A 26,573-nucleotide genomic window follows, 5' to 3' on the forward strand; every position below is an offset into this window, starting at 1 on the left:
TTCAACTTAGAAATGGAGATGAGCACCAACCCCCAGAGTTGGACACGATTGGACTTAACATCAGGGGAAATCTTTACCTTTACATAACAGAAGAGATTGTAACTTAGAACAACTGATTATAACTTTTTGCACAATCTGTTATTTCAGAATCAGATGTAAGGCCAAACAAGCTTTTGACCTGGTGTCAGAAACAGACAGAAGGCTACAGAAACGTTAATATTACGGATCTCACTAGTTCATGGAGCAGTGGACTTGCCTTATGTGCAATTATACATCACTTCAGACCTGACCTCATGTAAGTTTTTATTCTATGTGTAATGCCTCGTAATTGCAGATTCCTTATAAAAGTAGAGGCTAGAGAATTTGTTTGCCTTTTTAATTTATGTTTTCTACACTTTACTGTATGTGTGTTTTTGCTGTTTTCTTTCACCTCCTTGTACTGTTTCAAAAATTTCCTTGAGATTTTTAACTGTGTTGTTTTTGCTACAGTGCAAGGTGTTGTTTGTAAAGGAAGAAACTTCTATCAAGATAGCACGCACGTGCGCACACACACACACACACACACACATATCTGATGTTTGAGCAGTTCAATTGTTTTTACTGTTCAATTGCCAGTAAAAAAATTATCTGAAGATTATAGTTTGCTATCAGGAATTATGTATTCTGTTTTTGCTAACTAATCCAGTTTGAATTGACCCAAGGACTTGGAAGTGTGAACTCATAACCCCTCCACCACCTTGACTCTGCCATAAACTTGAAAACTTCGGTCAAAATAAGTTTGGGCTGAGACCAAACCAGCACTTGCTCCAATGGCTACTAGAAACAGTTTTGCCATCTTGGTGCCTTGTCTCTTTTTAGACCCAAGGAGAGTAGGCTTTTTCTCAACCACAAAACACCTGGAAATCATTGTCATTTTGGAACATGCCTAAAACAGACAATGTCAGCATAATATTCTGAAATTATCACTCACGGGACTTAGAGGGCTTCCTGAGATATTTTCAAGTACACATTAATTTAAAAATTACTATTGGAGGGTGGAGTCTGGTTAGTTAGGATGTGCTAGGCCCCTGGGGGGACTTCATCAAACCAAGAAGCCATATTTCGGCCACTCCTGTATTAGTAATAATAACTTTATTTTTATATCCAACCTCCATCTCCCTGGAGGGACTTGGGGTGGCTTGCATGGGGACAAGTCCGATCCAACACAGATTAAAACCCAACATAGATTAAAACATATCTCAATCAAATGAAACAACATTAGAACAAGATCATAACATAAAATCAACATCATCCAACCAATAGTCTGGACAGTAATAAATACTGGAATTCGGAGGGTAGGAACTTGTGCAATAGAGCTTCAGAACAGGGCGGCACTGTAGGAAAAATACAAGGGCCAATTCATAATAAGATCTAAAAAAGCAATGTCAATTTAAAATGCTGGACCAATAGGATGAGGGACAGGGATAAAGTGCTGGAGCTGATAGTAAATTATAGTTGGGGCCGTATCTTGTGAAATGCTTAGTCGAAAGCACAATGGAACATCACTGTATTAAGTGAATGACTTGAAGTCTGTATATTAAGTCTGGTATTCTTAGTATCAAAGCCAAAAAGAGCACTACAAGTCACTTTATCTAAATCATTTTATTACAACCTCTTGTTCATACATAGCACCTATTCTCCATGAACTTGTTTTGGTGTGTTCACACTCTGCCATAAGTTAGTAACACTGAAGAGAAATAGTCATTAGTAGTAGATTTTTAAAGCATTGGATGACATTTCATGACTCTGAAAAAACCTTTTGGTGGTAAAACAGCTTGAGTGATCAAACCCTGAGGTCCAGGGAAGACTTTGCACATATTTGTCTCTCATCCATTTATGTATCCCAGAAAAGACTCATTCCCTTGCATGCTGTTTAACAGATGAAACAATGCTTTATGACATGCTGTTCTTATGTTTTCCATGTAATTCAAGTATTAATTAGAAGGTGATAGTGACTCATAATGAGAATCAGGAGTGATGTGTAGAACATAATAAACTGCAGATGGATCCAGCTAAGACAGCAGTGCTTAGAACTTACAGCACAATATTCTGTTGTGATATTGCCATCTTTCCTCAACAATCTAGTAGTTGCCATTGATTTGGGATACCTTTAATGACATCAAAGTGTTATTATGTGCCATGTGGCTGGAGTTTGTACCTTTTGTTTGGTGCATATTTTGTGGCATATATTTGTGTATGTGTTTCAGTGAAATGTTATAAAACACAGTGTAAATCAGCATATTGGATTAACTATAACTAAGATAACTTCCAAGGCCACCCAATAAGTTCAAAGTTGACATGCAGTTTGTGTCAAGAATACAGCTGATTCTTGGATGACACATATACAGGTTTCCACTGTCAAATTGAATAGTTTATTATAGATGTAGGCTATATTTCAGAGAAAGGCAGTGGTAAACCACCTCTGAATATTCCTTATCTAAGAAAACCCTATTAACTTCATGGGGTTACCATAAATTGACAGGTGACTTGAAGACACATACATACACATTTAAATTTGTGACAGGTTTTTTTATATATATATTGCAAAGCAATCTGATTATTCCTGTGTAGGGTGGGGAAGTTGTTTTCTTTTTTGGCATTTCTTGAGCAGTACCTTTCTGAGGAATCAAAACAAACTTTTCCAAGGGTTTCTTTAACAATACTTCAGTAAGAAAGATCATGATTCAAGAGGGAAATGTTGTCAAAATATCTGATACAATCTCTGGTTCATTGGTGTGTTCTTTCCTTTACAATCCCCAAGTGATTTTGATTCTCTGAACGAAGAAGATGCTGTCAGAAACAACCAGCTGGCATTTGACATTGCTGAACGAGAGTTTGGAATTCCTCCCGTCACTACTGGGAAAGAGATGGTGTCTGCCGGGGAGCCCGATAAACTCAGTATGGTCATGTACCTCTCCAAATTCTATGAGCTATTTAGAGGAACACCTCTCAGAGCAGTGGGTAAGCCAATCTCAATTGTGCTTGTGCTGAAGAGGAATCAGGACATTAGTGGTTTTACAGCCTGTGATATTGACCCTGAAACTGTTCCAAAGTTTGTCTTATAGCTTCAGTTTTAACTGCCCTGGAATGCTTAATTGTATTTAGCTGCATGCTGTAGCTATCCCAGACTTTAAAAGGAAACTGGCAATGCTCAGTGTCGTTCACAGGCTCTGTTTCTTCCAAATCATTTTTTGGGAGATCACGATGACACAATTATCATTATTCATCTTGATTTAATAGGTCATTGTAGTATTTCAGTTGTTGGCCCTGGACTTGTTCATTCGCAACCCCCTCCCTTTTTGGTCTCTCTATATAATTTTGTCCTATGAAACTCCAATGCAACCAATTTTAGCCACAAAACTATAGGTCTTGGTCCACTTTGTTGTTTTTTATGTGGCTCTCAGGATAGTTGAGCCCTTCCTCTGTTTCACCATGGCTTGAACTAAAAGCTAGCTTAAAGCATGAGGGATGAGTTTAGATCCAATCACATCAAGATATGAACCAGAGAAGAACTTTCAAGTCCACAGTGCAATGAAATGGCCATTACAAAATGCTAAAACTTGCGTTTTCATGCCAGGAAGGTACAGTTCAGGGGCATCAGTAGCCAGAATACCATGGGATATGTTCAGATCACATTCTGGGTAACATTTAAAGGATATTAACAACCATCCGGGCTGCAAGCTTTTCTGCATTTATCTAAAATAAACTCCACTGAGCATTGATAAAACTTCAGACATGGATGTGTAGTGCAACTCATAATAGGCTTGGTTCCATGTTTCCCAGAGATGTCTGTTTGTGCCAAGCTTTTGTCGTTGTCCATTGTCACTCCAGACTGATCCAAGCTGTGGCTCAGGGCAGGCCCAGAATTAAGTCTTGCAGTGGCATATTGTTGTTTTTAGATATGTTGCTGCATTGCAAGCCTTTCTTCAAATAATCAAGAATTGCAAAGTTTTTTTTTTTAGCCGATTACAATGGTGGTCTATCTCCTTAATTATTTTTTCCCTTTTGTCTTTCAACAGGTACTGTGGGCAAGCAAAACGGAGAAAGAAATGATCTTTGTTCAACAAAATCAACCAACTTTATCTTCAATAATTACATCAACCTAACCTTTCCAAGGAAAAGAGTTCCTAAAGTAAAAACAAATGCCATTCCTTAGTCTGCTTCCTTATTTTTTTCCAAAATGTTTAAAAAAGATTTCATTTATAATTACTATGTAGAATTCCTTTGCAAGTAACTCATGGTGGTGACCAGCAAGTTATAAAATAATCAACAGTATCTTTTGATCAATAGTAAAAGTCAAACATGCCTTCATATTCAGAGACTTATGACACCATCCTGGCCTTTTTCATACTACTATAGCACTATAGTTTTGTCCTATGAGATCCTGGAATTGGCAATGCAGGAAGAGGCCTTTGGAATTAGTAGTTAGAGCACTTCAGTGGCTCTGATCAACTACAAATCCCAAGATTCCATAGGGTGGACCTACAGCATCCATCATAGCACCATACTATTGTGGAAGGGGCCCTGTGGGCCATCAAGTCCAACACCCTACTTAATGCAGGATCTCCAGCTAGAGCATCCTCAGCAGATAGCTTCAGGTTTTTCTTGAAAATATCCAGAGAAGGAGATTGACCATCTCTGTAGGCATTGCTAGAGTATAAATAATAATTACATAGCGTGAAGGGGATTTTGCATAGTAGTAGTTGTGCAGGAATTCTGCTTTTTCGGGTTGCTTAAGGCTGCTAGACAGCCACCCCATAAGCATACACAAATGCATGCACAGACCACTCTCTCTTTGAACTTGGAGCTGTGGAGCCATTATGCATTGGGTAACCATAAGGCCATGGTGCCTCCTGTGCAGTTAGTTGTGCAACTCTGTAGTTCAGTGTAAATACACTGGTGTATATTCATACCCATCTAAGTGCTTAAAATCTTGACTAAAATATCTTGGTTTTTTTTATCAAAAGGAGTCAGGGCTGCATGCATTCCACTTTCTCTACTTCTGCTTTGAAGTGACTAAGATTATTTTAATCAGGCCTGTCAATTTAAAATTGATCAAGACTAAGCTTTGAGTCATGATTGCATGTTTCAGTGATTTGAATAGAACCAGTGTTCATTTAATGTGTCTCTAATTTTGTCTTTATTGTATCTTTCCTCCACTGGTTCAAATTTCTCAGGTTAGGGAAGGAAGACTTTGAATTTCATGTGGGAACAATAACTAATATTGTAGCCTATGGCTCATTTTACACTCAACAGCTACCTCTTCTCCCCATTTGATTATTTTCTGCATAAAAGATATACCTCAGTGATGATTCAGAAATAACAATCACGTTTTTAGTCATCCACAAAAAGAGACTGTAGAGAACTAACTTCAGATAAAATATTGGTAAACCTAAAGGCAACTGTTGATGGAAAAAGGCAGGTCATTCACTGGTTAATTTGGTAGCTACAATAAAGTTAATGAGATTCTCATTTGTGGAAAAAATAGCCCCTGTCCACCAAATTCATTCTTAGGTTCACAGACGTTTTACTAGCACAGAAGGAGTTTCTTCCACTCTTGTCCCTTTTACAGTTGCCTGTAGCCTCTGTTTGGGGCTACATCTGCACAGTAGAATTAATACAGTTTGACAGCACTTTACAAAGTTATGGAACTGCTTTACAAAGTTTTAGCTTCATCTGCTAAAAAGTTCTAGTGTCACCAAACTACAACTCCCAGGATTCCAGCTGCATTAGGTTTACAGTGGAGCTGCATCCTAATCTTATTCCCATTCCTCTGGAACAGCTCCTGAAGGTCCAGTGGGAGCCATGAAGGGAGTGGACCAGAGATAGCCCAACTCTGTTCTCCTGATAAGGATAGTACCACTAAAGGAATAGCACAACTGAATCAACCCTAGGATAATTCTTTGCAGGAAATCATTTCACAATGTTCTTAGTTTTCATTTCTATTGTTAGTATCAATATTTTATTACTGTCTGTATTCCTGGCAGCCTCAGAATGCAGCTTTTTGTACCGAGTCACTGAAAATAGAATAGGTAAAGGGTATTAATTTTGTACCATTTCAAAGAGATTCCTGGATCAGGCAGGAAATGAAATAATGATGTGTTACTAAGATTCTGTCAAGTGCATCTCTTGAAAGCCACTAAATAAAGTTTAGAGTAAACCTTTCCAAACGCAAAGTGTAAGATCATTCTTATGTTGCCTATTCTATAAATAACACCCTCAAATCATGTGAATGTTCAGCTACCAGCCAGTCACCTCATGCCCTTTTTAGGAAACAACATTTCTTTCACTCAGCCTTGCAAACAAAACAGACTGCCACATTTGCTCACCAAAACTCCAACTGACAAAATCAAATTTGCCAATAATTGGTCCTTCTAAACAATCTAAAGATTTATTTCCAAAACAATTTGAAATGTTTTAAGATGTCAGTTGTAACATCACATCCATGCTGTAAGTGTCATCTGTTACCATGCTGAGAACTTTATAAACATAAATATTGTTTTGTGATGCAGTATGACCCCAGTATCTACGGGACTGGAATCCATGGTTTCATTTATCCATGTCTGACAAAATATATCCTCTTTCTGCATTTTCTAGTTTGCCCAGGGCACCCCTTTCATTTCAAGAAGGTTCACTGTTATTATGTATCCATGCAAAGTTCAGGAATGTATGGATATGGAGTCATACTGTAATGTTATACATTAGCATTAATTAGGAATGCTTCTCAAATTTCTTAAATTTGTGTCAGTTTCTCTTCCCCAGCTGGACATATAAAATGCAAGTAATATAGCATAGGCTTGTAAGTGTCAGAATCAGTACTTTTGGTGGGTCCAAGGGGTGGGTCCAAAGGTCCAAAGAACAGAACTCTGTTCTCAGCACTGTTCTATTAATGGCAGGAAAAAGATATATTTTGCCATTTCCTCTCCTCTATGTCCCTTCTGCTCCAGAGTGTTGGAAGATCCCTCAGAAGACCATAAGGAGGTGGGCTGAGGCATTACCGAAGTTGCTTCTCTTCCTCCCAATAGTTGGAGCCCACCTGTTCACTCAAAATTCATCCTTCTATAATAATAATAATAATAATAATAATAATAATAATAATAATAATAATAATAATAACTTTATACCCCGCCCCATCTCCCCGAAGGGACTCGGGGCGGCTTACATGGGGCCTGGCCCGATAAAACAAACAAATAACAGTAACAAAGCAATAAAACAATTATCCCAGTAAAAAACATCAATAAAAACAATCATTAAAATCAACAAGCAAGCTACAGTATTAAAAACAGGAGACTAAGTCGTAGATCCCAGGCAAAGTGCAGAGTGTTACGAAATGGGGAAAGGAAATTTCACAGTTGAATGGACAATAAAGTGCGGTATAAAATGGCAAGACAACAACAATGGGACTATTATGGAATGGACAGATAGATCAATCCAGCAACAATTAAACATCGAAGGCCTTTTGGAAGAGCCAGGTTTTTAAGCTCTTCCGGAAGGAGAGGAGGGTAGGGGCCTGCCTGATCTCTCTAGGTAGAGAGTTCCACAAAATCTGGCATTGTCCATGAAGAATGAAAACATTAAATTTTAAGATGTATTCCTTTGTGTCTCAATTAAGTTATTGATCAGGAATTATTAGTACTGGCACTGAAAGCTTAGTTTTTAAACATAAGTTTGTAAAATGCTTTTTAGCAAGTAAAATACTATGAAATATTAACTGGTAGCTAGTGCTAAATTTTGTCAATATCACTTGATTTCCAGTGCACCACCATTTCTGAAGTAACAATATTGAATATCACTTGTTAAAATGTAAATTATTTAACAAGTGACACAAGTGAATAATATTAATTGGGGACAGGGGAAAAAAATGTTTCCTTCTATTTTAAACGTGATTTTATCAACAAGTGGGTGTTGGATTGCATAAAGACTAACATTTTCTTTTTCTGTGTATAACAGTCATAAAAAATTAGTCTTTCCATGCTGCAGATGATAAAGTGGGTTAGGAAGGGTGCGGTGAGTTTAACTGAAAAGGCATTTTAAGCATACCGTAATGCGACTGGTGTCTCTATTTGGGAAAGAAAACACATTCAAGATTAGCACTGTTATAAGATCTTGGAAATCAGTGTTCTATTGTCCATTGAGAGAGCATGTACAATCCCAGTGGAACAAATTGTGCCACTTTAATGTTTAGTCTTGTCGGGCAGACTAATGCTTACGTAGGATCTGCTGCTATGTTTGCATGACTTGCTTCTTGGAAGATCTACAATTTAACATACTGTCATCTGTTTCCTTTGGGTGCAGCCCAAAAGTTAGGGGTGGGATAAGTCTTGTTCCCTTTTTGACAATTTATTATAAGTACTGGAAATATAAAAAGGAAGCCTGTGATTCTTTGATCTTGTTCTCCATTTGTAAAAGGGGTTTGCAAATTACAAGGCTGAAAACTTTGAGAGTTTACAGTGACATGGAGAGGCTGAAATAAAATTTTTACTGTCTAAGCATGTCAGTTATTTTTATAACCTGATCAAGAGCCCATGATTTAGTTAATGGAGGTTGCAGCATCAAAACAACTAATTCACAATGGCTAGCTTTTAATATCCTATGTTTTATGAACTGAACCTGTTGGATTGTGTTGGCACTGGATTAGACTGTAGTGTCGTTTTAACCTCCGGAACTAAGTTAACTACAGCTGAAATGAGAACAATGGGGATGCTTATTAGACTTAGATCTTGGGAATTTTGTGATGTGTGAAAAGGCTCCTCCCAACTTCCAAGTGTAATAAGCATTCTTACTTTAGTGTTATGGTTCCACTTTAATCACAATAGCAATACCATGTGCAATCCTGGGATTTGTAATTTGATGAAGCATTGGAGTTCTCTTGATGTTAATTCTAAAAGCCTCTTCCTAAACCACAAATCCCAAGTTTTCATAGGCTGAAGCCATTTAATTAAAGTAGAAAAATGGTGTTAGAATTGTGTGGTATGAAAGGGTTTCAAATTCTGGGCAGAATGGATTTATCAAACTGACTGGGTAATCTGGAACCAAACACACTATCTCACAAGGTTGTCCCTAGATAAAAAGGGGGTAGAAGGCCATGTTCATGGGCTTCGGCTCACTGGATGAGAGGTAGGAAAAAATGTAATTAATAACCGAATACATTTTTTAGTATTCAGGCCGAAGACAATATTTTAGATATTGAGTAACTTCAGCACCCCATGTAATGGTTTTAGCAGACCTTTGTATAATAAATGAATAGATTTTGGATGTTCATACAATGTTATCTCTTTGTTTGTATTTTTTTTAGGCAGAAGAAAATGAAACCAATAAAAGACGGCGTAAAAGTTTCATTAATTTTGAAGAGGTTGGTGGAAATTATCATTTGCAAATTTGTTTGCACGAGATAGAAAGTAAAAAGAGGGAAAGTTGTCCACATTTAGTTTATTTAACCTCTCAGTTTGTCTAAAACAAACAATCTTGTTATTCATTATGTATTACATTACAAAGTAAATAACCAAAATGTAGCACTCACTTTAGGTATGCCCTTTGCTGCAGACCAGAGGCATACACTTGAGTAAAATGTATTTTAAAATCCTGTTTAAATTTTTAATTTGGTATTAATATTGTACATTAACAAGTATATAGAACAGATACTTAAGAAGGGAAAACATCCCTAAACAGTGGGATTAAAAGGTGATTACTTAGCAATATTGGCATGTTTTTATTTTATTTTTACCTGAGAAGAGCCATTCTTTGCTATCTTTCAAACATAGTAAGGGAAGTAACTGATTCTGAATGGTTGTCAGTGTACCCATGGCAGGATGTCCCTGTCTCTGGCTTTGCTAGAGTATAAACATTAGATATGTTTCTCTTCTTTTATTCAATTACAGTCTTCAAGTTCTTTGAATCATGGAACAAATTCTAATAACCAAATAGCGGATGTGAAAGAAGCAATGAATGGAAACAAAGTAAAGTCTATGGCAACTCAGCTTTTAGCCAAATTTGAAGAAAATGCTCCCAATATTTCAATACGGAGGCAGGTGAGTAAGAACTAGTGGTAAAATCCACCTTTGGAATTGGAAGAAGGTTTCTGAGGGATAACTTGCCAAGTTTTTGCAAGTAAAAACTGCTTGTAGGCTTTCTCTGAATAGAGGGCAAGAAACATATATTCTCCAAAATCCATATTTGTACCTAGTCAGTGATTTTAAGGATTTATTTCACCTATCTTTACTTTTACAGCAGAAGTTTTCTGGGCAATGCAGTTCCATGCTAACTTTAGAGTTCATATGTTATACAAGGAGTATTTTACATTACTATAGGTTGTGCAGTGAAGAGAAGAAACAGGACTTTTCTGATCTTGTTGTAATGCCCAAAGTGTAAACTGATATTTCTCCTGTGATGAAGTATATCCACTACATACACAGTATTATATTCCAGCTATTTTACTCTATTATTGGCAAACTTTGAAATGTTGCTTCCTGGTAACTTCATGATAGGCTGACTCTGAATTTGAAAGACAGTAGAGTCTCACTTATCCAAGCTAAATGGGCCGGCAGAAGCTTGGATAAGCGAATATCTTGGATAATAAGGAGGGATTAAGAAAAAGCCTATTAAACATCAAATTAGGTTATGATTTTACAAATTAAGTGCCAAAACATCATGCTATACAACAAATTTGACAGAAAAAGTAGTTCAACACGCAGTAATAGTTATGTTGTAATTACGGTATTTATGAATTTAGCACCATAATATCATGATATATTGAAAACATTGATTACAAAAATGGCTTGGATAATCCAGAAGCTTGGATAAGCGAGGCTTGGATAAGTGAGACTCTACTGTAGTTTAATACAGGAATTACACTGCAGTTCGTTGTTGTAATGCTCAATAACTAACTTCTGTGTGATCAATTTATTGCAACTTGAGAAAAGTTTTGTAGCCCGTCTCAAAATTGCTCAAGTCAAGTTCTTCTAGTTTATAAAATGGAATCTGTAGTGACCAATGTCTTCCATAGGAGTAAGTAGAGGACACAATTCCAGGTTTTAGAATGACCCGTAAAGGATATGTCCAATGTCCTGCACCTCTTTTGGAGATGGGTTTGACCACATTGGATAGCTGTTATAAAATCAGAACTAAAATCCAGAGCAGATTTACCAGATTCACTATGATATGACAGCTACCAGTTGCAGCTGTCCTCATCCTTCACTAGAACCGTGCATCCAGAAGAATATCAGCAGCAGACTTTTCACCCAATATATATCCTGTTTCTAAACTGACATTTTCTAAGAGAGTGGTAAGGAACATGTGGTTCTCTAGTGTTGCCTTTCCCACTAGCCTTAGCTAATGTGGTCAAGGCTGAGTGATGCAACCCAACAACATAGAAGGCCATACATGCTCTTCTCCCACATCACATGGGTTGAGGAAGACTAATGGAGTTGTCATACACATACTCCAAAACTGGTGTTTGCCCTTGGTGAATTGCATTTGTAATAAGAAATATAGAACAACTCAAGAGCTTGGGCATTATAGTTAAGATAATTTAAAAGCTATTCTCCCATTCTGAGTTATAATTTAGGTTTTAAGTTCATAAGGATTCATGGGTGTTATGATTAAAAATATAGTCTGGGTTACATGGAAAAACTGTGGCTTGTTTTTATTTATGGAGTTGTCTTTCGAATGATGCTGCTGCTTCATGTCGGCCTTCGAATAAGGTCAACAAAGGCTACTACTCCATTAAAATGTTTTTTAGCCCAGTGGCTAATATATGTTACAGAAGCAACTTGTGGATGCCTTAAAAATTAGGTCATCTTTCTGTCTGCAACGTTGTCCTGCCTAATCATTGGGTTCATTGCTCCCTTTCTGATATAAATTGTATTATGGAACCAGAAGTGATTTTTAGGTAGAAAAGTTAAATTGTACAAAGGACAAAGAGTTAAATTCTTTCATTTCACATCTCACTATCCTAGTTCTGCTCACATGTCTCCAGCACTGCTGCTTACATAACCAACCAATTGGCATATTATTTGAATTCAGACAGTGTCACATCCTGCTGGGCCCTAATTGTAGAAACTACCCATTTGTGTATTTTAGATATTGCTACATTTCTATCTTTCAAGTTACACTATGATATCTTTATAAACCCCAACTAAATCTTACTGAAACTCAGACAAAACTCTACTGCTTCTCTCCCTTCTTTCTACCTCATGGTGCATTTAGTCCTATCCCTTTACTTCTTAACAATTCTCTTTCTTTCCTTGGGTATTCTACTTTCTTTATATTTAAGGAACTAGTAGATCAACCTGCTTTGCACCTTTCTCCTGAATCTCCTGTAAATCCTCGCTTTGCTAAACCCAAGGAGCCTGTAAATCCTCGCTTTGCTAAACCCAAGGAACCAACCTGCAACCCACCACCTCCTTCAAAAAGCCAGGTAGGCATCCATAGGAGAATGAGCTCTTTATTTGGAAGTATTTTCTAATATTGTTGCTGCAAAGTGTGGTGGGTGATGCTTGATTGCCTTTTTTAAAAAAAGAAAAAGGAAATTAGGAACATTTAAAAAGTGAAATACAAAGAGAAAATGAAGTATCAGGTCATGTTTGTCTGTCCTTTGAAGAGTGTGCCATGGATCCTTTGTTTTTGTTGTTGTGTACTTTCAAGTCTTTTTTCACATAAAGCAACTGTAAGGCTAATATATCACAGGGTTTTCAGGGCAAGATATATGCAAAGGAGGTTTGTCATTGCCTTTGAGGAAGTTTCCTCTGCCAAGTGGATACTCTGGTCTCCCAAAGTCCTAGCCAGCATTCAAACCACTTGCTGAATTTCTCATTGTTCCTTACCACAGAAATAGTTAAATGAGTACACAAAGAAAAAAGAGAGCCAACAGAATTATGTGATGTTTTGCTGCTGTCTTCAGATTTTTAAATCAAGATCATAGTATAAGGATTCATGTGCCTATTTGAGTAGCTAACAAGTCAGTTGACATCTCTGTATTAAAATAGGTGCCAAAGTCTTGCACTACACATAGCTGTTTGCCTCCCCTTTTAAATCTGGGAGGTAAAGAACTGTGGTCCTCTGGATGTTGTTAAACTATAATCCCAACACTTCCATCTGTACAACTGATTATCAATTTATTGCAACTTGAGTACTTGTTCTAATTCAACACCTTTTGAGTTACCAGTTTTTCTACCCTGTTTTAAGCCTACCCATGCTAAAAGGGTCATGGAGATGAGCTCTTGGATGAGGACAGAAGATGGAGTGCCCTCATTACTGAAACAATCTAGAGCTGCAATAGGCAAAATGCATGTCCTCCAATAAATCAGAGCCAATATAAGGAGAAAATTCATCATAATCACCTATACATTACTGTGTGTGTCCCAATGTCTGAATAATGCAATGATGGCTGGATAACGCAATGCTTATTCTAGTGTGTGCTGCCTGTTGGAACACTTGAGAAATGAGTGGTTTGGCTCAAATTGATGTTTTTCCTATAGTTAGTTGACCCAGAAACTAGTGAAAGATCAAGAGCACACTTCTAAGAAACCTCTACTAATAAACACAGTGTTGTTTTTTTCAGATCTTCCCCTCGTTCTAGTGTTTTGTGGTTAAAAGGGTCTAAATAATTTCTCATGTGTTTCAGCATACTCCTAAGCCTCCAATTTCTGAATTATTCTCTTGGTTTGGCATCCAATACAAACTATGGTGGCTTGCTAGAGAATACAGTCTTAGTTTTTGCTGAATAAACATGCCTTTTTTGATTTGAGAATCGGCTGTGACTACTGGAAACTCCACACTTTCTATATTAGGCATGGTCAAACTGTGTCACTCCAAGTATTTTGGACTTCAACTCCCAGAAATCCCAACCAGCTTTCCAGTGGTTAGGAATAGTGGAAACACCTGGATGGCTGAAGTTTGCTCATACTTGTTATTGATTGCATACACAACACAATTTGTCTTCTTTATTTTTCTGGCTTATAAATTAAATTTGGTGGAAATGATGCAGTTCTCCAGCTGTTTCCAAACTGCAACTCCCAGCATTCTTCACCACTGGCGTGCTGGATAAGATTGCTGGGACTTCTGTCCAACAATATTTGGAAAACAGCATGTTCCTTAACCCTGAGTTAATTAGAGGGTTAATTAGTCAAGGAATATCTTATTACTGTTAATAGATGAGTTTTATTCTCTATAATTTACTGCATGTTTACTATGATAGTGATTATATCGCGTGGCCCATATTAATATAGTCTTCCATTAAGACCTCTGTAAATCATAGTACTTGACCTTCAATACTCTGCATTCTCAAGCCAATCCACAATCATGAACCCTTGTTACTCCCCTATGAAAGAGCCAGGGTTGATACTTAAGGACAGACTAAGGTTGAGAGAGCTTGCTTCATGCCATGCAATAAAATGTTTGTTGAGGCAAGATTTTAATCAGGGAGGGTGATTACTTTTTGGGCGAAAAAGCTGTGCCGTATGTCAGACTCAAAGTGTCACTAAACCTATTAGGTTCTGAAGACTTGCAAGTAGCCTGTGAACTTTGTAAGCTGCAGTCCAGTTGTTATCTGCATGATTATATGCATCCCTGTCTAGTAAGTTTAGAATTGTATAAATCATGGAGAAGGCATATTTCTGTGCATGAGATAATGATTGTGTAGATGTATTCTGACTGCAGCACATTCTGGAAAATAGAAGTAAAGACTGTTCTTTGATGGAAGGGAGATCCTTTTTTTCATTTCAAGCATTTCCTAGTTTCAGGCCATAGCTAGGGCTGACCATGTGGTCAGGAAGCCTAAGCAGTCTTTGCCTGAAGCTCCTCCAGTGGTCAGGCCCTTGAGCTGTGTAGAACAAACTGAGCTGAACTCCAGTCTTTCTGAAACCCTTGCATCTTCCTGTCCTGCTGCATTTGCACTATCTGGTGTGCTTCAGCGCCTTCAACATGTGGAGGAAAAAATTAACCAGGTGAAAATGATCTTTATTTCTATCCTCATCCCACTCCCTCTTCCTTTCCTTGCATGCTACTTTCTGCTGTTTCAGTAGAACTGGGATGGCAGTAGGTCTGTTTCAGAACAATGTGGAGCCATGAAAATTATGTATTGCCTCCTCACCTCGTTTAGTATAAAGTGTGAGATTCCTGGTGATGAAGGTGAATTGTGGGGAGCTTTGCATGTTGCTTTGGTTATTTTTTTCTGGGTTTCCCCTACTGCAACCATATTCATTCGAACATACTGATTTGTCTGCTAACCTTCAAAATATTTCACAACACTGATCTATGGAGAGTACTGATTAATCCATCATATCACCAAGACACCTTCCTTAAATTCTCAGAATAGTTTTGCATGTGTGTATAAGCAAAGGATGTTGATATATAAACAAATGAGTGGTCTTTGAAGCATTTTGCAAATGGGTGAAAGAATGGACAACTTGTCTCATATACATAGTTATTGTGCTATCATTCCACTTTAAGTACATGTTATAGCATCCTGGGGTTTGTGATTTGTGAGGTCCTGGAGGAGTTAAGAATTCTAAATATCCTTCCAGGGATTCCATAGGATGTTGTCACAGATCTCCAATTATTTAGTGTGAAAAGGCCTCAGTGAAAAGGCCAAGAAATCAGACTCACCACTCAGTTTGAGAACCTGCTGTGACATCTCTTTAAACCAAAATTCAAGCTTCACCTTCACACAGAATAATGAAGCATAGAATCTATCTCTGCTTTTACTTTTCACCACCACTGTTTTGCTTTCTGGTTTCTTACTGTTCACCTAACATAACAAACTTTCTTTCCAACTACTGTTTTTCTGTCTTTTCTCTATAATCCAACCTTTCCTATCTCCTTTCTTTTCCCCCTCGGTTACAGAAGAGAGCTCAGTCCCTTGCAAATAGAGAATTTCATAAAAAGAGCATTAAAGAGAAAGCAGCTCATCTTGCATCAATGTTTGGCTGTGTCGACATCCCAAAGGTGAATATTGTGCTTGCTTTGCAGATGCATAAGAGTAAACTAGGGGATGGGGGCTGCTGGCATTTCCCTCTCAAATAGGAAAAATGCTAACTAGTGATTAATGAATCTTTGTTTTAGGTAGAACAAATGAGGTAGGATCAAACTGACAGTTAGTCCACTGTCTAATGCAAAAATGATTTGATCTTACGCCTGTCAAAAGCGGTTTGAGCTGCATTAGGTTATGGCTGCAGTCTCATATTCAATTGCTGAGTGCATGGTGTTGCCGTGCCATTATTCTAACATGCATTAATGCGAACATCATCCAGGATAATTTTCCTCTTTCTGCTCTGTACAGAATAAACTTCCTACTAAAGGTCTGTCCTATTCTCAGCACCTATCTCCCTCTTGCCTTCCATCTCATGATTCAGCTGCTTCTTCTTCATCTATTGACTACTCCGCTTCCCCTGCCATTCATTCTAAAAAGGTATTCCTTAACAGGTTTCCATGTCAGATTCATATTGTTACTAATAAAGCAAAACTCTGCAAAACTGGTTTTGACTTTGAAGGCTTCGTCTTGCACAAAGGATGTGTGTGTTATTGCTGCATTTTACTCAAATGAGGACTAAGCTTGTGAATCTGCATGCTAGCAAAAATAAAAATCCCCAAGCTGCAGGGACTTAGACCTTTCATTTCTGTCATTAGAAATCACGGTTGCTATATTTTCAAAATTTCAAAAAGAAATTAAAATGGTGATCAGCACTTCTTCAACACTATTAAATGTTTAGAGAAAGAGGAATGGTTGGGGGTCAGCTGGAAAACTGGGTGATGAGCTACTTGGTCTTGTTACTTTTAAGATGGCATTTCATTTTCATTTTAGTTATGCTGCTGGTATAGCATTTTCAATCGCCTGCCTTCAGAAACAGGCAGGCAGAATGAAACAATGTTGAATTGCTGCTTCTATTGCCCTAAATCCAGGACATCTACTGGTAACTGCCCCAGAGTTGATGAATGAGCAGAAAGTATACTTGGGAAGGTCAAGAAAAAGACCACCACTGAGTACTGTGTCCACCCACCCTCAGCCCCTTGAACTTCAGAAATACTGTATTAACTCTTCACAGAAGCAAGTTATTTCCAGTGTCTTCTGACCCACCAGATTTTCTGTTGGATGATGTCTGATACAAAAGTTGTAATGCTTTACAGGGGGAAACTGTTTGGCACTAATTGCATTTTCAGTTCTCATGTTATCTTACTTCAGCTTTTTGATTCTTTAGGATCCTGGTAATTGACCATTAGCTTTCTTGATGCTATTTTTCCATTGCCTGTTCTATATCACCTCTCTTCCAACCTAGTGTCCACATATCAATACATTTTGCTGGAATTATGCCTGTTTTAACAGATAAGGAACATTAGTATTTTATGTATTGAGATAAAACATTCTACCCTGAATTTTGAAATCTGGGTCTGTTTTAAACAGCTCAACCTGTTAGGTTTTCTACTGTACTAGTTATACTAATACCGTAATCTGTCCAAGCAGTAATTGTTTTAAGTGGGGGTATGGAGTTAAGTGCTTATGGTTTTAGTCCCCTATTTTTCTTTTTTGAAATAGGAAATTACAAAAAAATGAAGAAACTCAGGTTTCAGTGTACTGCTGAAACATAAATGTACAATTGTGTATTGGTGGAAAAACTTTTTAATCAATGTATTGTCTTTTAATTCCCTGGGTTTTCATCATGTATAAAGACTTCCTTTCTTCTTTAAAAAGACACCTAAAATTAAGGCCTGATTTTCATACAAAGCAAATGGGAAGATACATTTATCTCTGAAATTTATTGGTTCAGATGACAAGCAACTGACTATTCTTCCAATATCACTGAAGGCTACTCCAAATGATTTCTTTTTTCTTTTAAAAAAATCCAAATTGAAATTTTGCCTTGTGCAGTGACTTCCCTGCCTCATTCTGTGACTCCTGGTCACTATATTAAAATATGGACTTAGTCTCTTCAAAGAGAAAAATAAAGACACAAGCACATACATACTGTTGTTAAGACACATAGGTCATGATATAGTTGTGTGCTTGTGCTAAAGGAAGAAGTCTTTGATCAGATCTCGGAGGGACACTCTGTTCTCCACTGCCAGTCTTCCAGGTTACTCAGACTCACTTGTGGGGGTTTCTCAGACTTCCTGTGTTGAGGGATTGTGCTGCCTTGAGGGGCAGTGCACCATTTCAGAGGTTTGCTTGAGGACTTTGGCTGTCAGTTCAGGAATCTGGTTGTTGTATCTTGAACAAGACCTGGCTAAGACTCACATTGTGAAATGTAAATATTATAATAAAATCTCCCTTCCTAAAATGATGTAAAGTAAAGCCTTTATCACAATTGTGTACAATTATTTTATCAGAATATGGTACATTGTCAGTCTATGTCAGCTTTGGCTATCATCCCGCAGTCTTCCTTTTGATCTTCATTTTGATTTTGCCCAGTATTTTAATAAGCATAGTTATGTTGCTCTAAAAACTGTCATCATGATTAATGAAAAGCTGACATTGATTGTTTGGGTGGGGTAGGCAAATGACATCAAAGGATGAGAATCGGCTTGCATAAGCCCATCCTTAGTTTAGTCGTCCATGTCTTCAGAGTAGTTGCCTAACCATATTTAGCAGGAAAAACTTGCCAGGGATTGCATTTCATGCAGACTCATACACTGGAAGCATGTGATACATTATTAATACCCTGTGTGTATGTGCCTTCAGGTTGCCTGTCAACTTATGGTAACCCAATGAATTGTATAGGGTTTTCTTAGGCATGGAATACTTAGAAGCGGTTTTGTCAATGCCTCTGGAAGCTTATCTTTTAAAAAATCCATGTAATATCCATTGGAGTCTATGATATTGTGACAACAATTATTGTTATAGTTTAGCTTAATGTGCAAGAAATAAAATTAAAAATTAGGCCTTGGACTTGAAGAACATAATTCTGGAATTAAGCCTGAGAAAGACCTGAAGTAAGTTAATGAGGAATTCTATTTTTTAAATCATGTTAAAAGTGACTTGAGAACATACTGCAAGTCACTTCTGGTGTGCGAGAATTGGCCATCTACAGAGACGTTGCCCAGGGGATACTTGGATGTGTTACTGGGAGGCTTCTCTCATGTCCCCGCTAACTAAAACTGACAGACAGGAGCTCACCCCATCTCGTGGTTTCAAGCCAGCAATCTTCAAGTCAGTAACCTAAACTTCAGGTCAGCAGTTCAGTCGGCACAAGGGTTTAACCTATTGTGCCACTGCAGCTCCTATGAATTATATGCACTGATGGCTTACTGAGGCAGGTTTTTATTTGAGGAATAGTGGATATACACATGAGTTTCCACATAGTTAAATATGGCAACTAAAAACAGTATGTTCCCAATCTGTATTACTGAACATATAGTTCCCAAACTGAAAAAAGTTACAGAACCTGACAATATTATATCTATCAATCCTTTTATATGTGCTCTGCCTTTTTCCTGAGAGTGGAGCTCAAGGCAGCTTACTTAATATTAAAATAATACTAGACTCTCTGTAGAATTCATATAAGTCAGTAATTTAAAAGCACAGATTAAAAACAGTACAGCACTAAATCAGAAAACCCATTACAGAAAACTATTGGTTCTCAAGAGCCTAATTGAATAGAAAGGTCTTTGGTTGCTGATGAAAAGACAACAAGGATGGTCTCCCAAGGAGGGGAGTTCAGGGGTCTAGCAGCAGCCACACAGCAGGCCTTCTCCCATGTTTTTCATGTTCTCAACCAACACTGTGATGGTGAAGCATACCCCCTCAAAGTAATAATATTACTTTGTATGGTTCTGCCCTGTACTGGTGGTTGGCCTAAACAAATTCTCCCATAGTAGCTTTCACAAAACTACAATTCATACAAATAAAGTCAGGATTTTTTTTTAAAAAAACTTTTATATTATCAGTAAATAAAATCTAGTTAAACTGAAGAGCAACAAACAACATAGAGTGCATTGCCATTCATCAACATCAGAAGACTGGCATGCTGTAAAGGGCTACAACTGTTGTCATTTCCAGCCAACATAGCAATTGGTTTGCTGAATAGGGGGGTGCGAGTAAGAGACAAAGAGTGGAAAACAAGTTCCAGAGCTGGAAAGCCTGCTGTAGACAGAAGAACTTTGTGAGTCAGTAGGAGCCAATTGGGACGGACAAGGAGAAGAGAGCACAGGCCACCTTACTTCTATGCACAACTGTTGTTACTAGAGCAAGAATTGTAATTTTTTAAACAGGCTTCTCTCCTTTTTGGTGGGGGAACATACAGGCCTCCCACCTCTACCATTTGTCAACATTTTTGAAACAAAATGTCTACATAACTAAATACTTCGACTTTTCAAACATCGAAGGAAGAGTAGTAAGGGTGAAGTGTGTGCTTAATGGTGCATGAAATAGCCTCCAGCTCATCTAGATGCCTTTGTGTCTTTCTGACTCCACGCTTGTTTGTCACTGCTTTGGTACATGGCATGCTTTAATCTACTATCTCCTCTTTGTTTTCTTAACTCAGACTTTCAAAATATCTCTCCTTTTTCCATCTTTTCTCTCCTGTTTTCTGCCTACTGCTGGACACTAGATGACAGTAGGGAAGGTGTCACGTGGAATAGGTGCAGTAGCACAAGTTCTTATCAGTCTGTACATGAATGATCACAGGCCCAGTCCATTGTCTACATCCTTGGAACTGGTAAGGTTTAACCCTGCACATTTCGATTTGGGATTTTTACATTTAAAAGGCAATATTTCTATGACTTTCCCTTTAATCTCTTCGGTTTTTCTGTGCTCTCTGCCAGATTGAAAGCACATAAAGGTAAAGGTGCACATCAGTTCCTGTATTTTTCTTGCTTTTAGTATGCATTCCAGGCAAGCTTCTATATCGGATACAGTCTTAATTTTCTAATAATCCAGAGCAGCTTGCAATCCAAATGTGATTTGAGATAGGGTTTTTTTAAATTAGCTTACAAGCAGAGGTGGTAAATGATTCCCATTTCATTGCTGAACTATCCAAGGTGCTGAATTTATTTGGAAGATATAGTTCACCCCCTAAAGCATGAACTAAACCCTAGAATTCCTGCATTGAAATGGAGTCACCTGCTACCGCCACAAGTAGCAGTAGCTGGAGAGGTTATTGCTGGTTAGTATGAAAAGGAAACTCATTTTTAAGTCCATGTTTGCATTTCAGGAGCATTTCTGGTACTAGCTACTGCGGTTTTACAGTTAAGAATATTAAAAAAATATATACTTCTATAAATTAAGACACTTTGCTGGACAACACTCATTCTCAGTTCTGTTAATGTTGTGTTAACTTCAGAATGAATCAGCAGATGGAGTTGTTGCTGCTGCTGCTACTTTCTCTACTTCTTCATCTGCCTCTCCAGCTTTTCCTTCAACTGCTCAGAGCTGTCAGGTATCAAACATATGTGTACTCAGAAGTGCCCAACAAATTTTGTGTATGTTGATTACATTTTGAAAAGAGGTGTTGATGCATCCTCAGTAAACAGCAGGCCATGTATCATGACACAGAATGTATATGTGTGTCATCATATTCTAAAAATACACACTGATCATGGTGTAATACAGAAATTATATCTCCAAGATGTGCATATTCTGGACCATTAATTGGCAATGCTTTCTCAAGCGGTTAGTAAGCTGGATTTTGAGTCCAATTATATTTTGTGCTTCATTTTCTACATCTCATTAGTCTTCAGTCTATTTTAATCTTTGCTGTAGTCATGAAGTTCGCATGAAGATTACCTATTGCCCCCAAACAGCATTTTGTGCCATCCTTGGTGGAAGTAATGCTTTAATCCTGGAGCTTTTCACACTATAATTAGAGCACCATGTTTCCACTTTAGCTACCATGGTTGAATCCTGCTTGAATTCAAAGTTTATAGTTTGGTGAGGTGCTTGATCTTTCTGGCTGAGAATTCTAAATAGTACTCCTTAAACTGCAAGTCCCAGGGTTTGGTAGGGTGGGATCATGACAGTTAAAGTAGAATCATAGTATTATGTAGTGCAGGGGTCCTCAAACTTTTTAAGCCGAGGGCCGGTCCACAATCCTTCAGACTGTTGAGGGGCCGGATTATCATTTGAAAAAAAAAAAAAAACAAATTCCGATGCACACTGCATATGTCTTATTCGTAGTGCAAAAACAACAACAACAACAACAACAACAGCAAGAACAATGAAAGAACAATACAATATTTAAAAATAAAAACAATTTTAACCAACATACATTTATCAGGATTTCAATGGGAAGTGTGGTCCTGCTTCTGGCCAATGAGATAGTCAAGTTAATTAGGGTTGTTGTTGTTGTTGTTGTTGTGCGCCTTCAAGTCATTTCAGACTTTGGGTGAGCCTAAGTCTAAAATTTATTTATTATTTATTTACTGCATTTATTTACTACATTTGTATCACACCCTTCTCACCCCAAAGGGGACTCAGAGTGGCTTACAAATTATATGTACATAGAACATATTATATTATTAGCATAGCACAATATTAGTATTATATATTACTATATTGAACTATGCCACTATACTGTAATATTATTAGTTATATTATATGTTATATAGAATATATAATTAATATTATTATATGGTATTATTATTAGTGTTATATTGTATTACATTATAATATTATTATCAATATTATATGTATATACAATATATTATATTATAAAACTGAGGGCGGGGGCCAGGTAAATGACCTCGGAGGGCCGCATCCGGCCCCCGGGCCTTAGTTTGGGGACCCCTGATGTAGTGTAAACAGATCTCTAATAATGCATTGTTTGTGTATAATTACATTGATGTATGGTCTCACAGTGAGAAGAAAAGGACCATGCAGCCACAAAGAAAGGGTAGCACTGGAAAAATAGAGTAGTGAGAGCTAGGAGATTGCCTCTGCCATCCCTCATCCCTGTTGTGTGCTCTTCAAAAATGTGCAGCTGCTAGTGCAGTGCATCAGTGGGATATGAGCCACTGGGAGCCATAGGCCAAAGCTATTCAAAATGCTGGTCCACTGCAAGTTTTAGGGAGGAAAGAATCAATTTTGCTTGTTGGGAACAAATATAGTCCCAGTCCCTGAAAAGAGTCTTGGAAGGAATGCGGCAGACTATCTAGTGTATCTGGAGGGCTGATATCTGAAAATGGAAAAGGTAGATTCAAAATTACTGTTTGTACAAAAGCTGGCATTTATAAAAGTCATGTTTATATTGGTTCTATAGTAGGCCCTCCATTTCCATGGGGACACCAGACCCCCACAAAAGTGGGAAAAATCAGGAGAGAATACATGTCGAGAAGTCTCTCCGCCCTCCAGACAATCTGGTCAAATTCAGGCAGTCATATTGGAGGATGTAGAGATTCCTAGAGAGGGCATATTAATCAAATCCACAATCCAATGAATCACCAAATCTGCAAAAGTTAAATCCGCAAATGGGAAGGGCTGACTGCTATATTATTCTGTGGGTAAATAGCTCCTTTAAAATGTAGACATTATTTTGTGACTGTCTTTGTTATGGGAGTTTCCTTTCTCTTCCTTGTTTATTCCGTAACATAGATGCATATCATTATACAAAATATTAACATAAATAAAAAATGAAAGGCAGGAGCCAAATATTGTGCAAATATTTACAGAGATGTAAATATGTGTATGATTGTATGTTGAAGATTTTTCATTTTTGTGTAAATTCCGCTTTTGTTATGATCCAGCTCTGTTAAAAACATTGGGAAAGTTTGCTCTTGGCCTTCATCATAGAAATGAGTGTAATCCTATTCCTATTAAAGATATTGAACTATCCATGTGAGTCACTTCCATATCTACAAGGTTTAGAGTGAATTGGTTAGAATAGCTCTACTGTGATTCATGGTTATCCTTGTTATGTACCTTCGGCTAAGTCTGACTTATAGCAGTTGTATCATAGGCTTCCTCCCCATCACCCAAAATGTATCCAAACAAGGTTTGCCATTACATTCCTCTATGGCTGAGAGAAAATGGCTTGTCCAAGGGTTTCCCCAGCTGGAAAGGGATTCTTCCCCAATCTCCCAGAGATCTAATATAACATTGCAATCACTTAGAGTCACCATTGTGGCTCATATTATGCATCTTTAATAAATCAGGCTAATATATCCTGAATTATTTGCTGTATTTGTACTTGCTCCACCAGGTGTTGGGCACCATTCTCTTAGAGCTTGTCTTGCCTTAATCTCTTCTGTCATTGAACATGCTGCTAGACTGCAGTACCCAGAAACCCTCATCACTGGCTATCTTGGAGAGGACTAATGGGAGCTGTAATTTAACAGCATCTTAAAGATGTCACACATTGCCCACGCCTGATTTTGTCTGAGGCAGTGCAAAGATCTGCACAGCTAGTATTTAGTCCTGCACTTCTTCTGTTGTCCCAAACATTCACTGAGAACAGAAAAAATACCACTCTCCTACCAAACTTCTTTCAACTTGGTTCTGGTGGACTTTCTATTTATAAGTCACATACAACCTCATCAGATGGGGTTTTCCCTATTCTAGCACACTGCCAGGATGGAGTCCACCAGAGCCCATCATATGATGCAGGGCTACGTCCGGCAGGGCTTTGTTGGGCTCCATCTTAGCAGTGTCCTGGCAGCACACCAGCAGCATGCTAAGCGGGAGCCCTGAGGATATTGGTGACTACCTGTATCCTCATTGAAGAAGCCAGGGACAGCACAGGAGGAATCCTGTCCCTGGTAACATTGTGGGATAACAGCCCATGACCAGCCATGGTTAGGAGCCAACCTGGCTTCCCCCGCTGTCCCCTGGCTTCTGGACCTCCATCTGATGAGGTCCATAGTGTGAAATGGATTATTCAGTTTATCCCTTGATTTTGCCCTGGTATTAGTCATTGCAAGATGCCCTCATGTGGAGAAGCACTACAAACAGCAAATTTGCTGCTGTTCTGGCCCACCTTGTTATGGATGTCACTGTTGCCACCTCATTTTTTACCTGTTCCTTTGCTACCACTTGTAGAAAATGGGTATGTGTGTGTATTTGTTTCCTGCCTCAAGAGACAGGAAAGCTTGGCCCAGCCCTATACAGTCATCCCTCAATATCTATGGATTCTGCATCCATGGATTCTACTAGCCACATCTTGAAAATACTTTTTTTTAAAATCCTGCAAACACATTGATTCTTCCATGTTATATAAGGGACACAATTTTGCTTCACCACTGTGCATAATAGGATTTGAACATCCACAGATTTTTATATCCATGGGTGGTCCTGAAATGAAATCCAGGGAGGTCTCCTTAATAGTTATTTCATTAAACACTCTCTTGTCTAAAAATATTACTAAAATATTTAAAACTATGTCATAATTTTATTAACAGGGTTCCCTGAGAAAAGAATTTCCTCAGTCGATAGGTGGGAGCGATGTTTGCTATTTCTGCAAGAAAAGGGTGTACGTCATGGAGCGCTTGAGTGCAGAAGGCCACTTCTTCCACCGAGAATGCTTCAAATGTGCCATATGTGCTACAACTCTCCGCCTAGCAATGTATGCCTTTGATGCAGAGGAAGGTGGGTAACACAACATTGGAATGCCATCACTGGGGATATGGTTCTCCTTCTAGCACTCACATAATACGTTGTCGGTGTTAATTGTTGTCAAGTCAAATTTGTCTTATGGTCACCCTATAAAGGAAAGCCTTCAGGAGCCAACAGTCTGCTCAAGTCTTGCAGACTCAAGAACATGGCCTCCTTGACTAAATACATAATATGGGTCTAAAGTTTAGATGCTGACCTATTGCCAGTCTTGAAGTAATACACAAGAGTTGGTGCAGCTTGGTTTTATGTATGGAATTGAGAAGGCATCCTTTTGGTCTTTATTCCCAAGACCCAAAGTATTTTGATCTATTCCTGATCCCAATTCTCACCTAAAATTGAATGGGAACCAAAACAACTCCACCATCCAAAAATGATTTACACATTATTTTGGCTGCCTTTGCCAAGACTTTTATACCCTAACACAGTTCCATTCCAGTTAGGTGGTATTCATCTGAAATAAACAGAAAACAGGCTGTCAGGAAATACATGCTGCTTCCTAGTAAACAAATAAATTCTTTCAGATGTGTCCTTTTTAAGAAAGATTCATTTAGCTGCATTGTATTAAAGGCACATTAATAGATTCCTTTCACATGGACACCATACAATTGTTTGTTGACTCCATTTGAGGAAGAAAAGCCAAAACATCTTATTGTTTCTGTTTTTCAGGTAAATTTTATTGCAAGCTCCATTTTTCACAGTGTAAAACAAAGAATACACATAGAAAAAGGAGAGCCATGCTAAAGAGTCATGAAAAGGTGTGTATATTTCTAGCTGTGTGCAACCCCTCCCCCCCTCCCGCCCCAAGAAAAAAACCTTTGCAGTGGGTGAAAAGAGCATAGTTAAGTATTCATTCCAGTTCATTGAAAGAGATATGCACTTCATATTGGTTCATGTGCCCCTTGGCAAGTGATATCATTGCCATATTGATCCATCTGAAAGGAATTCCTTTAGCATTTACAGGAATTGAAAAGGTCACCGATTACCCATTGTCAAAGTCCATAAT

General features: G+C 38.0%; 1 protein-coding gene across 9 annotated transcripts in view; it reads left to right on the forward strand.

The window, feature by feature from the left end:
* mical2 (microtubule associated monooxygenase, calponin and LIM domain containing 2) overlaps positions 1–26,573 on the forward strand; it is a 200,815-nt gene that overhangs the window by 82,811 nt on the left and 91,431 nt on the right. For 4 of the 9 annotated variants that reach the window (XR_010001945.1, XM_062967705.1, XM_008115940.3 and 1 more), the window contains exons 12-24: positions 148–295; positions 2,801–3,000; positions 4,059–4,171; positions 9,335–9,391; positions 9,918–10,067; positions 12,311–12,454; positions 14,772–14,981; positions 15,880–15,981; positions 16,316–16,444; positions 20,577–20,684; positions 21,309–21,404; positions 25,357–25,543; positions 26,237–26,325. Coding sequence is in view for 6 of the 9 variants with exons in the window: in XM_062967705.1 (XP_062823775.1) it covers positions 148–295; positions 2,801–3,000; positions 4,059–4,171; positions 9,335–9,391; positions 9,918–10,067; positions 12,311–12,454; positions 14,772–14,981; positions 15,880–15,981; positions 16,316–16,444; positions 20,577–20,684; positions 21,309–21,404; positions 25,357–25,543; positions 26,237–26,325 (1,733 nt within the window). In the remaining 3 variants the exon portion in view is untranslated. The remainder of the gene's footprint in view (positions 1–147; positions 296–2,800; positions 3,001–4,058; positions 4,172–9,334; positions 9,392–9,917; positions 10,068–12,310; positions 12,455–14,771; positions 14,982–15,879; positions 15,982–16,315; positions 16,445–20,576; positions 20,685–21,308; positions 21,405–25,356; positions 25,544–26,236; positions 26,326–26,573) is intronic. The other 5 variants (XR_010001947.1, XR_010001946.1, XM_062967707.1 and 2 more) reach the window with 3 other exon arrangements.

Source organism: Anolis carolinensis, chromosome 1 (genome assembly GCF_035594765.1).
Source record: "Anolis carolinensis isolate JA03-04 chromosome 1, rAnoCar3.1.pri, whole genome shotgun sequence".
NCBI classification, from domain to species: Eukaryota; Metazoa; Chordata; class Lepidosauria; order Squamata; family Dactyloidae; genus Anolis; species Anolis carolinensis.